The sequence below is a fragment of the Rattus norvegicus genome, chromosome 1 (assembly GCF_021556685.1).
Source record: "Rattus norvegicus strain SHRSP/BbbUtx chromosome 1, alternate assembly SHRSP_T2T, whole genome shotgun sequence".
Lineage (NCBI taxonomy): Eukaryota > Metazoa > Chordata > Mammalia > Rodentia > Muridae > Rattus > Rattus norvegicus.
In genome coordinates, this window is record NC_141534.1 from 235,992,410 (window position 1) to 236,005,016 (window position 12,607).

The 12,607-nt window shown below is 45.7% G+C and overlaps 1 protein-coding gene across 1 annotated transcript in view; it reads left to right on the forward strand.

Moving 5' to 3' along the window:
* The window catches only part of Dmrt1 (doublesex and mab-3 related transcription factor 1), a 98,458-nt gene that overhangs the window by 35,969 nt on the left and 49,882 nt on the right, over window positions 1–12,607 (forward strand). The window contains 1 exon segment of the mRNA NM_053706.1: window positions 4,917–5,200. Coding sequence (NP_446158.1) covers window positions 4,917–5,200 — 284 coding nt within the window.

Genomic DNA, 12,607 nt, shown 5'->3' on the forward strand with positions numbered 1-12,607 from the left:
ATGCCAATAGTCACAACACTTGAAACATCAGATTTGCTGGATGTGGTGGTATGTTGCTGCAATCATAGCATTTAAGACACTGAGGCATGAGGATTTGAAGTCAGGCTTGACTCTCACTCAACACACAAACATGAGCATCTGGTTAAAGTGCGAGGCCCTGGGCTCAGTCCCCAGCAGTTGGGGGAAGGATCTAACTTTCTGTTGCCATGTGTATCATGTCAGAGGACCACCGGGTAGATGATCCTGTAAGGGGTCGTTGGTTAAGAAAAGTACCACTTTTTCTTGGGCTTGATGGCATGGGTTATCTCTTACTGATGCTGTTAAACAATCTTGGCTGGTTTTCATTCCAGAAAGGCCTTTAGTTTCAGATCTTTCAACTCAATCATTAAGATACTTCTTTCGAAATCTGTGTCTCTGGTCTTTGTATTAGTAATATTGACTGGAGAGTAAATGACCCTGGCATGGTGTCTTAGGTTTTTAATTGCTGGGAAGAGAGAGACACCATGACACATAAAGGCAAGCATTCAACTGGGGCTCACTTACAGTTCAGAAGTTTATTTCATTATTACCATGGCAGAAAGCATGGCAGTGCCAGGTAGACACCATGCTGAAGAAGTATCTGAGAGCTTTATATCAGGATCGGCAGGCAGCAGGAAGAGAGAGGGACACTGGGCCTGGCTTGAGCATCTGAAACCACAAAACCCTCCTCCAGTGACACACTTCCTCCAACAAAGCCACACCTACTCCAGCAAAGCCATACCTTTTGAAGAGTGTTCTATAGGGACCATTTTCAGTCAAACCATAACACGTTATACATGGGAGGCTTGGAGCCTGCCTGGAGGAATTCATAGCCAGACCAAGGGAATGGTGAATGTTGGTACACAGTAAGGTTTACAGAGCCAGATTTCCATTCTTCTTATTCTTGCCCCTTGATTCAGAATGAAACCCATATTTTGTTTGTATGTGGAAAACAACTTTCTGAAAGTTAAATGCATATACATATGTATATATACTCATATAGAAAATTTGATTTGTTTTCTAGTTCTTTTGAATTGGAGTTTTTGTTTTGTTTTGTTTTGTTTTGAGATAAAATTTTAACATGTAGCCCTAGCTGACCTCAAACTCACAGAGATCCACCTGTTCCAGCCTAATACTGGGGTTAAAGGTGTGTACCACTGTGCCTGGTTTGAATTGGAATATTAAAAAAAATAAATTCTTACTTATGTATTTACTTATTATTTTTATGTGCATTGGCATTTTGCCTGCATGTGTATCTCTGTGAAGGTGTCAACTCCTGGAGCTGGACAATGATATGCTGCCATGTGGGTGCTGGGAATTGAACCTGGGTCCTCTGGTAGAATAGACAGTGCTCTTAAGACCCCCCCCCTCTCGACCCTAGTTAGAAATCTTAATTTAAGGCTTTCTATCACTTATTGGGATACTTAATCTGACTTAGATGATGACCTTTCTATGTTGGGGACAATGCCCTTCAGTACTACTTGGGGACTCCACCATGACTCTAGTAAGTAGGAAAGGCAGACTGATCATAGGCGTTTATTATGACAGTTTCTCCTCAGGCTGGAGTACATATGATCTCAGCATTGTGCAGGCTTGGAAGGGAAACTGATGCGTTTCCTGGTCCTAAACTTGTAAGCATGAAGAGGGTATATTGGTTCCATGAATAGACTTGGAAACTGTCAGAATCAGGCCTTTTGGGGGAAATTCTCATCTTCCTCTGATGATTTCAGCGGGGTAACCCTTCCTGCTAGCCTTTCTCATCTGGTCACTGCTCATGGGACATTCTTTTCTCTCTTTCAACTCTCCATATTAGCCTCCTTGTGAGTGTTCTTCACATCCCTAAGCCATTTCCAGCTCAGCCTATCCTGCTAAAAGCCTTGATGACATTTCTGACCCCTCAGTACAGTCACCCGGGGACTGTGCACAAAAATCCCAAAACACAAAAATATCCCTCAGTGTCACTCAGGAGCAGTGCAAGATTCTGGTGGGTTCTAGCCCCAGAACCTAAAATTGCCTGCCTGCCTGCCTGCCTGCCTGCCTGCCTGCCTGCGTCTGTCTGTCTCTGTCTCTAAAAGAATAAAGTAAGAGTTAAACAACTGTATTGCTATGGTATTGAGCCCTGACTTATACTGAGTGTCCCTGGGTGATGCCGTTGCTCCTGATTCAGAGATTGGACTAAAGCACCAGAGCGACCATGCTCCTCGGTGATCTCGCCAGCCCCCAGGGTTTCCATATAGTGGTCGTACGGTCATTAAAGCTGGGAACTGTGAAGCCGAGTCTGACATTGACCAAGGTTCAGTTGGGAACATTAAAATAGAATTCTGAGCTGGAGGTGTAACTTGGTGGTGCAGTGCCCGCTCACTGTGTGCTGAAGTCCTGGGTCCAGTCTCTGGCAACACTCACAAGGCACGCACACATGCACACACACATGCACCTCATAAAAAGTTGATGGTTTATATAGAGACTTTTTAAAATTAAACTCTCAGGACATTTAATGACTTTTGTAGGCCTTAAGGTGACACCAGGCTTTCTACCACAGGAGCAGGTATATTTAATGTGCCCGAGATTGCATGGGGAATGAATGACCCACCAATACATAGGGCTGGAAGATGGACTGTTTCATTCATCCCTTTCCTGTTTCAGATGTCTGCATGGCTTGTCCTTTCTGAGAAGTCTGTGTGGCTTTTGTAAGCAGATAAAGAATAAAAGACCCAACACTAAAAGCAAAAGAATTAGATATAAAAATTACCGATTATGCCAACTGATTGTTTTAGTTATTTTTAATGTGTATATGTGAGGGGCTCCATGTATTTACGTGCACCGTGTGTGTGCCTGACGCCCACAGAGGCCAGAAGAGGGCATTGCATCCCTGGGAGCTGGAGTTCCAGGTTGTTGTGAGCTGTCACGTGGGTGCTGGGAACTGAACCCAGGTCCTTTGCATGATATGTTCTAGACCCATGAGTCACCTCTCGACCCCCAACTTGTTGTGTTGAGTAAGAAAAGGGTGGGGGAGAAGAAAGGAATTCAGTGAAAGAGTGGCCTGTCGTGCAGTTATAGGAGCCCACAGTGGATGTATTTGGATTCTCCTGTGGAAAGGAGGCTGCAGTCTTCAAGGTTGTACAAAGGCTTCAGCTGTATGCAGTGTTGGCCCAAACCTTCCAGAGCATGCTCTTTGAGTGCACACATCCTCCCTTGCACGCGTTCTCTTTCTCCTGCACTGTTATCCAGGATTTCCTGCCCCACACTGAGTGCTTTGGGGACATTGTGCTGCAGATTTCTCCTGGGGCCTCTTCTTCCTGCCTTGGGATTCTGAGCCATTCTCTGTGTCTCAGCTATGAAGTATTAAGGGCTTGTGGTTGTTGGAGCTTCAGATTTTACTTCATAGTTATCGCTGATGCTGTACTACTTAAAAAGCCATTGTTGACCGCTCTCTTCAGTAAATGCTCATTGCTCTGGGTCTGGTATTATGCGAGGCACAGGAAGTACATGGGCAGCCTGGAGGTCTGGGCCTCCTTGCAGGATCTTATCTGATCATTTGCTGCCTTCGTCTGTCTTTGGTTGATTGATTGATTGCTTCCTTCCTTTCTCCCTCTCTCCCTCCCTCCGTCCCTCCCTCCATCCCATTCTCTTTCTTTCTTTTTTCCTTTTCCTGAGACAAGGTTTCTCTGTGTAACCCTGGCTGTCCTGGAATTCACTCTGCAGATGATGCTGGCCTTGAACACACAGAGATCTGCTTTCTGCTTGCGTTTTTGTCCCAAGCTGTTTAGCAGGCCAAATGCTGCTGCTTCCTCCACACCACAGCTAAAATCCCAAAGACCGTCTTCATCTTGACCCTGTCCTGTCCTGGTTTCTGCGCATCGTTTGCCACTGCAGCCGAGTCCTCTGCAATCCGTGCCAACTTTGGCTTCTGCTCTCCTCAGGTCCTGTCTTGACTCCACCCCACTTCCCAGATGCAGCCATTGCTGGGTGTGATTTCTGGATCTCAGCTTCCAGCATCAGTGGCTTCTGGGAAGTTTCACGATGCATCCTTTCCCTTAGCCTTGTACCTCATGCCCGGGGTCTAGAGTGAACAGAACACACCCCTGCATCATTACCTCACCCAGACTACGGCTCTTCACCCCCTTTATCCTTCGCCCTCACATCCTGTCACCCCCAACTTTGTTCCCATGCTCTGTATGTCCCTGTATCGGGTCACTAATTTGTAGTCTAATGTGTCCTCTGTCTGGTCTTGCGTTGCTCCCTGGTCGGTCTTTCTCATCTCTCCTTCACTTTCCCCCAAGAATTTGCATCCGGTGAAGCTCCCATAGCACAGTTCCTTTGGCCTACTCCTGGTCCGCCCTCTGGTCCATACTAAAGAATACAGTATCCTATCTACCATGGATGGAAGTAAAAGAAACTGTGAGCACTCAAACTCAGCCCCTTACTGAATTCCTGAGGTGATGTTTACTTTACCACATGGTAAGAATTCATAGTCAGGTTAACTGGGTTTGGTCTCGAGTTTCTTCTCATTTGACTGGTGCTATCTGGTTGAGGTCTCACTGTCGGGCTTCATGTAATTTAACCTACCAGGAAAAATAACCTCACCGAGGGTATTCAGCTCTGCCATCTGCACAGAGCCAGCCTTGGAACCCTGCCCTTACGGCTGAAGAAGCAGGGGATGGTTCCTCCCTTGCATTTCCAGGTTCTTTGTTCATCTTGAGGATGAACAGGCACAGCGGGGGGCTTTAGAGGGCAAGCTCTGTGGACAGCCTGCGTTAAATCTTCCGTCATTCATTCGTTTATTTGTTTACATCCCGGACGCTGCCCCTTAACAACATCATTCATTCATTCATTTATTTATTTATTTATTTATTTATTTATTTATTTATTTATTTATTTTTTCCTCTCTTCTCTTTCAGAGGGACGCATGGTCATCCAGGATATCCCTGCTGTCACCAGCAGAGGGCACATGGAGAACGCACCTGACCTGATGTCAGACCCCGCCTACTACAGCAGCTTTTACCAGCCGTCTCTGTTTCCTTACTACAACAATCTGTACAACTACCCCCAGTACTCCATGGCCTTGTCTGCTGAGTCCTCCTCAGGGGACGTGGGAAATCCCCTTGGGGGATCCCCTGTGAAGAACAGCCTGCGTAGTCTCCCAGCACCTTATGTGCCTGCTCAGACTGGAAACCAGTGGCAGGTATGACCCAGAGCTCATGGGATATGTGAAACACACATGAACGTAAATGGACACATGATCAGTGCAGCACACGGGTGGTCACGGTTATGATGTGATGTGCATTAGCCTTACTTTCCGTCTGTTGATGCCATTTAACTCCAGAGATTGGCTGTAGGGACTTGGAAGGAAGGGAGTGTGCATGGTTTGGGGGTTCATTTTCAGTTTTAGTTTTTCTCACATTGTCGTTGTGCAAAAATACCCGGTTGGCCAGAGTTAGACATATCTGAAGCCTTACCTCTTCCAGCCTGCCCTACCTTGGGGCAGCTTAGAATACGTTAGGTGCAGCTTCCGGGGTTGGGGCAGTCATCCCCCAACAAATTTTTACACTGGGAAAGAAAGACCTATAATGTGTGTGTTTTCATGGCAGAAAGGGTAAGAAAGGCGATGAGGTGGTGTTTCAATGGCCCAGTAATGTAGGTGTGTGTTTTTTAGAAATGGTGATCGGTCTTTCGAAGTATGCGTGTATTATTAAAATAGTATGCAATCAGGAGCTTTCAACATTTGGAACAAAACACTATTTCATTTCATTAGGGAAAGATTGTCTGGAGTGGTTCTGCTTCTGAGGGGGGAGCATTTCCACCAGGTCATTGTGTTGGCACCAGAGCATTGTGAGGCTAGACCACCGTGTGTACTTACGTCTGAGGAGTGTGTTCAGGAGAGGTTAGCTGCTGAGATTCTGTGACGACTATGCTCACTTCCGCCCTGTGAATCTGACTAGGCTTCCTCAGGAGGATCTGATTTCAGTTTAGTGTAACACGTATCTAGGAGCCGGTGCAACTCTTCGGTGTCTTCTTCCTTCTTCCTTTCTTAGCTCTACTGAGGCATAGTTGACAAATTGTACACATAAGGTACCGTGTGGCGTCTTGATGTATGTATATTGTGCATTGAATATCACAGGCTAATGAAGGCGCCATGTGTATGTGTGTGCACGTGAGCTCACGTGCACCTGAGATTTAGTCTGCATTTTTGTCAGATATGCAGCATTACTGATTCTAACTCCCACACTGTACGTTAAACTTCCAGAACTCACTTAACACTGGAAGTAGTAACATGGACTTACGTCTCTCTGCTTTCCTACCCACAAGCCTCTGACAATCAGTATTGTAACTTTCTGCTTCCAGGAGTCAAGAGAGCTTTGTTCTGATCATCTTTAACCCTCTTAAGCCCAGTTTTGTAACATCGTGATCAGACATCTTCCTCTAATCGAATCTGGTTCGTCTCAGTTCTCTTTTTCTCTTTTTGAAAATACTAATACTCAAGTCATCCCAGACTGGCTTCAGACTCACCGAGATCAGCTTGTGTCTCTGCAGATGAACCCCAGCTGTGGGATGGATCCCTGTAAATGCTCGGCTCTTTGTTGCTTAGTGTTGTTCCCTAAGCCCTCCGTTTTCTGTTGAAATCTTCTTGAGATTCTCTTCTGATTTTCTTCACCCACGCAGGTCAGCCACAAGCACAAGTGTCTTGGAGAGAGGTGTTGTTTCAGGTGGCCGAGGGTAGAGCTCTCATGTGTTCCTGAAATACTCAGTCCACGGTCACTGTCTGACATAAGCTTTAATCTCAGAAGTTTACAGTTACCTTTGGGGTATGCACAGCACTTCTCTGTGAATTGGATGGCAAGTAAGGCAGAAGAAGGGACATTCTCTATGCGTGTGTAGCAGAGAGTGATCGAGGAGACTTCACAAAGGGACTCTCATGTGGCAGGACCCTCTTAAGCCTCCCATAACCAACTGTGAGCTCACCTTGACTTTTAAAAATGTTTCAAGTCATGCCTGCAAAATCCTCACATCCAAATAAGCCAACCTAGCTATCTGCTGCCGATTTGCAAAATACCAGATGCAGATCAACAAGTGCTGAGGAGACCTGACAAAGGTCCTGAGGTTCTCATGCCACCCTGTTCTCCTGCAGAGAGCCGCAGAGATGCCAGGCTCTGCTGACTGAGGGAAATGGAGTGCATGTTAAGGAACGGGAGATGTAGTCCTGGAAGGCCCATCCATATTCAGTTAGAACTCTCGATTTAGCCATGTCCCCTTGAGCAGACACATTGTTCTCTAAGTCTTAGCTTTCTGTGATGATGCTTCTCATTTGTCACGTGGATGCGTGACACAGCATGGTACTAAAGTGACATGGCTGGCATACTAGAGAGTTTCCATGTAAACAGAAACACTGCAGATAATAGCCGACGAACTTATTTCTGGTCCCTTTACTTCCGTTTGCCATACTGTTTTTAGACCTATTGCTTCCTTTGCCAGGTGATCCTGTGCTTTGAGCCAGCTCCTTCGGGCTTCACAATAAAGGAGTTAATCGTTAAAGAGCAAAATACTGTGATGCATGGATCAAAGTCTGAATGGAATGACTTTTATAGTTTTGAGGAAGAATTTGATTCCTTTGGGCAGTGCTGGAGAGATGGCTCAGTGGATAAGGGTACTGACTGCTTTTCCAGAGGACAGGGGGTTCAAATCCCCAGTATCCTCATGGCAGCTCACCGCTGTTGAAACAGTTAACAGATCTGACAGTGTCACATAGGCATAAATGCAGAAGAAAAAAATCAGAGTTCATAAAGATAAGGTAAATGAGTAAAAATTTTTTAATTTATGCATATTAATGGCATAAATGTGTTAAGATATGTCATACAAAACCATGAAATAGTAAGCACTTACATATTTGGCATTTGGCTAGTGTTGAAGTGACAGAAATGGGGTGGCTTACACTGTAGCCAGAAGGGGTTTTATTGTTTTGTTTGATTATTTGAGGCAGTATCTCCCTGTGTAACTCTGGGTAGTCTGGAACTTGCCGTGTCAACCAGGCTGGCCTTGAACTCACAAAGATCCACTTTCTTCTGCCTCCGGAGTGCTAGGGTCAAAGGTTTGCACCACCATGTCTAGCCCAAGTTGTCTCCACAGCTAGAGAGGTGGTTCCGTGGATAAAGTGCTTGCTGTTCAAGGACCTGAGTTTTGCACACCAACATCCATGCTACAACAAAACAAAAAAGAAAAGGTGGGATTCCCTGCTGATCCTTTTGCAGGATCGAGGGGTGTGAGCAGGTGCATCCTGGGACTTGCTTTGCTTGCCATATTGGGAGCGCTTCAGGTTCAGCGAGAGAGCCTGTTTCAAACTATAAGGTAGAGAATGATGGGGGAAGACACCCAGTGCTGACATCTGGCCTGTACACATGTGTGCACTCATATATATCTGCACATACACATGAGAGGAAGGAAGGAGGAAGGACACACGCTCACACACACGCACATAGGTATCAGGTGTTGTGACAGGAACCTGTGATAGATTGGAAAATCAACTTGATTTTTCTCTTTTAAAGACAGGGCTTCATTTAGGCATGACTGGAATTTACTCTGCAAGCCCAAGTGGGCCTCAGCTTTGTGGTCTGCTTGGCTCAGTCTCCCAGTGCTCATATGACAGCTGTGTGGCTCCCATGCCCAGCCTCACCTTCTTAGTTTCTGGAAGATGTGTTGGGCCTGCTCTTTGAGTCTTGCCTTACCCCTTTTAGGGACAACTTCCCAGTGTTCTGTTGTCTTTTCTGAGGTGCCTTCAGCCGTACGGGAAGGCCTGTGCTGCTCTCTGTTGTCTACTAGCCTTGACGACTCAGGCTCTGTGCAGGAGCTGGTATGGGGGCTCCTGTTCCTCACACTGATCTTCTGGGCCCTGCTGCTAAGACTCGGCTTTCCTCCTACCTGTCTCAAGGGTGGATGGAGTCTCCTTTTTATACCCTGTCCCCTCTCCTTGCTGCTCTCAGTGCCACTGTGTGTTGCAGTGCAGTGTGGATCTTCTTCAACCAAAGGTCTCTTTTGGTTTCTAAAAAAACACGTACTGTCGTAGAGATCATAATTCTATTTTAAAGGTAGACGTCTTAAAAACAAACAGGGCATCCATTTTTGCATTAAAAAAATCCACTGATTCTTGTGTGGCCTTCTCCTGCATGCTTGGCTGTAAAGTCAAGCAAGCCACTGACTCAGGACCTACTAAGTGCAAATCCTAAGACAGACAGACAGACAGGGTGGGTTGGGGGGAGAACACACACACACACACACACACACACACACACACACACACACACACACGTATGCTCATTGCTGGGGATGGGGGTGCGTCTTCTGGAATCCCAGAGCGTGCTGCCCCGACTGCCATACAGGCTTGGGAATGCCTTTAATCGCCTCTGGTCTGTCTCGAGGCTGAAGAGATTTGTGGCTCAATCATAGATTCCTGTCCTGTTGTGAAACAGGAATAACATTTGTGGCACTGGAACAAACTCAGGATGAATGGCTGCCTCTGCTGACCAGCAGCTCAATTTCACTTCTGCATTTAATTGCCTGCAAAAGCTGTTTATTGCCGTGCGCACTCCTCCACGGCAACATTATCTCTTAAATAAACATGTTGTACCTGCTTGACAATCGTGCATATCAAGCGAGCAGAAATAAATATGGGAGGGCTCCGAGCCGTGCCTGGGATCTCCTTCGGGCCTGCAGCTGGTGCTCTTTTGTTGGCTGTTTCCAGGCTTGTGCCAGCAGACGTCTAGGTTCACCTTCCCACCACAGTCGGGTGTGGTCGGATGGCAGCCTCAGGGTTTTCACTCTTCTGGTGACTTTGCTCTCAGTCTGAGGCATCCCGTGACCATGATCGTTCACTGACAGCTCTCCACCTCACTGGAATCCATTCATGTGTTAAATAAACGCACACTGGGGCTGCCAAGTGAACTAGACAGAAAAGCACAATTGGGTGACTCCAGTTAACAGCAGGTCATATATTTAGTATAGCTAGAAGAGAGACTGTTAGGTAGATAGGCTGATGACCCTGAACTGATCACTACCCATTGTGTCTGTGTATGGACAAAAGACAAAGAGGTGTTGGGAGTCCCCTAGATACTCCTTGGTTTAAACAGAGACACAGGTGGAAAGGGAAACGGATTCTGGCATAGGGGACTTGACTCAGGAAAGCACACCCTTTGTGGATGGTGCTCCAGCCCTCTCAGCCTGCTGAGGGCCAGAGGACAGAAAGCTGCCTCTGACTGCTTGCCTACCTGGGGATGTTCTCCGCCCTTAAACCAACAGCCTGAGAAGGCCTGTGCCTTTTCACTAACTTCCCTTCCAGTGTGGCTCAGCTCAGAGACAACCTGTTGAAAGTATGGTGGAAAGGAGTGACTTTTCAAGCATAAGCTATGTGGAGGTGGCCACACCCTTACCTTTACCAGTGTGCAGTGCCTGTGCCACAGGAAGTGTGGCTGTGTGAAGCCAAATCTTAGATCAACTCTAGTTTCCAGGGAAAGTTACAGTTAACAATCCTGAATGAAATATTGATGTCTGTTGTTTATTTTATTGTATTATTTCTGATTTGTATTTTAATATATTAACCTATATTGTATATAATATATTAACATAACATTTATAATTATATATTATATTTATATAAAGTATAGTTTTATAATATATAATCATTTTAAATAAGTGTGTATATATATGTATGTATATAGGAGATATGAGAATGAATAGAGGGTGGGGTGTGAGCTCTCTCTGGCCCTGGCTGTCCTGGAACTCTCTATAGAGATCAAGTTGGCCTTGAACTCACAGAGATATATGCCTGCTTCTTCCTTTTGGGTGCTGGGATTAAAGGTGTGCTCCACTGGCTTGGGTTTAGGTCATTAAAGACAGAGTGTCCCTATATAGCCCAAGCTGGCCTTGAACTTGAGCTGTCTTTTTCCTGTCTTAGCCTTTTACATGTTGGGATTATAGGCATGTACAGCTATTCCTGGTTCTCAGATACTTGTGCATTTAAAAAACTGATAATAACGGGAGAAGACATCATGTAAAGCCCGTTTTCTGAGCAGAGGAGGTCGCTCCAAGCTGTCTGCCCTTCCTGTGGCCCACCTTGTCACCGGCAGGCTTGGCTTGTTCCACTTCCTTTTCTAGAACCCATTTCTTTTTCTAGAATAAAGTGGCCATTTGCCACTGTATTATTTACTTTTCGATTGTTGTGGTAAGACACCATGTCTAAGGCAACTTTGAAGAGGAAGTTAATGGGCCATGTGGTTCTAGGCAGTTACAGCTTGTGGTGGTAGAACCCAGGCATGGAGGCAGGAACTCACACCTCAAACCACAAACCAAGCTAAGAATGGCCTTAAAGCCCACCCCAGTGACTTTCTCCAGTGAGGCCACACCTCCTAAGCCTCCCCAAAAGCCTCCAAGTGGGGACTTAGCATCTAAATGCCCAAGATTTATGGGGGACATCTTATTCAACCTCCACGGTTACTGTCTACCTGTAGGTAGACCCTGGCTTTTTTGTCAACAGAGAAGCCAAAGGTATTTACATGAAGTCACAGGAGAATATGAGGATATGTGCAATTTTAAATATCTTTTAAATTGAGACAATTTTAAAATGACAGTTTCTTTCCTCAGGCACAGTATCTGTTTGAGGATATTAGAGCTAACCACCATAATTTGGTTTGTAAAGATGAAATACAGAGGCATAATTGTCGATGCCTGAGGATTTATTTTAATTCATGTTGTATGCTACCATGTATATTTTATTATCTTATATATTAATTAATTTTAATAACCTTACAATTATCTATTTCTAAGCTTTCTAGTAGATAGTTATTGTGTAGAAACATTACTTTAAATATCTCCTTTTCTGATGTCTGTATGTATGTATTCTCCTTAGATGACAAGGCTAGGTGAATGTTAGTGTTCCCTGGTTAAGGGAGAAAGGGACAGGCATTTACACCATGAGCTCAGAGGCATGGGACTGAGAACCGCCCATTTTTGCAGAGTACTCTAGCTAACACAAGCAGATCCTGGGAGAAAACTGAACTGGCCCCTGGGAAACTGAGGGCAGCATGGAGCAGGCAACCCTGACTCAAGAGAACTCCAGGGATGGAGTAAGGTATTGGGCCCTCCAAGGAACTGACTTTCAGCCTGGCTGGTGCAACCCCAAGAACAACCCAGGACATCTAGAATGTGACAGATCTGCCGAAGCCTTTGGGAGAGGCCCGCAGATGCTGGGCTGTCCTGCCAGGTCACCATCTTTAGGTGGTTCAGCTCGGTCTGCCCCGAGTTGACGCCTCTTGTCCTGTGCTGGAGCAGCTGAGTCCCATTGCTCGCACGGTGCAGCACAGCAGCGTTGGGAATTGTGTGATGTGCTTGGAAATTACACCACTGGGGTTGAACGCTTTCAGATAGGATTTCCTGGGGATACTGACCCAAGTCTCATTTACTTTCGCATTTACTTTTGTTTTTCTTGATAGTGGACCTGAGTCTGATATAAAGTTAGATGCTTCTCAGAACATTTAAGCAGTTGGATGAGTCTCACGTTCCTTGATCCGCATTTCTGGGATAGGTTGCGGGTTCCTCAGTGTTTAAA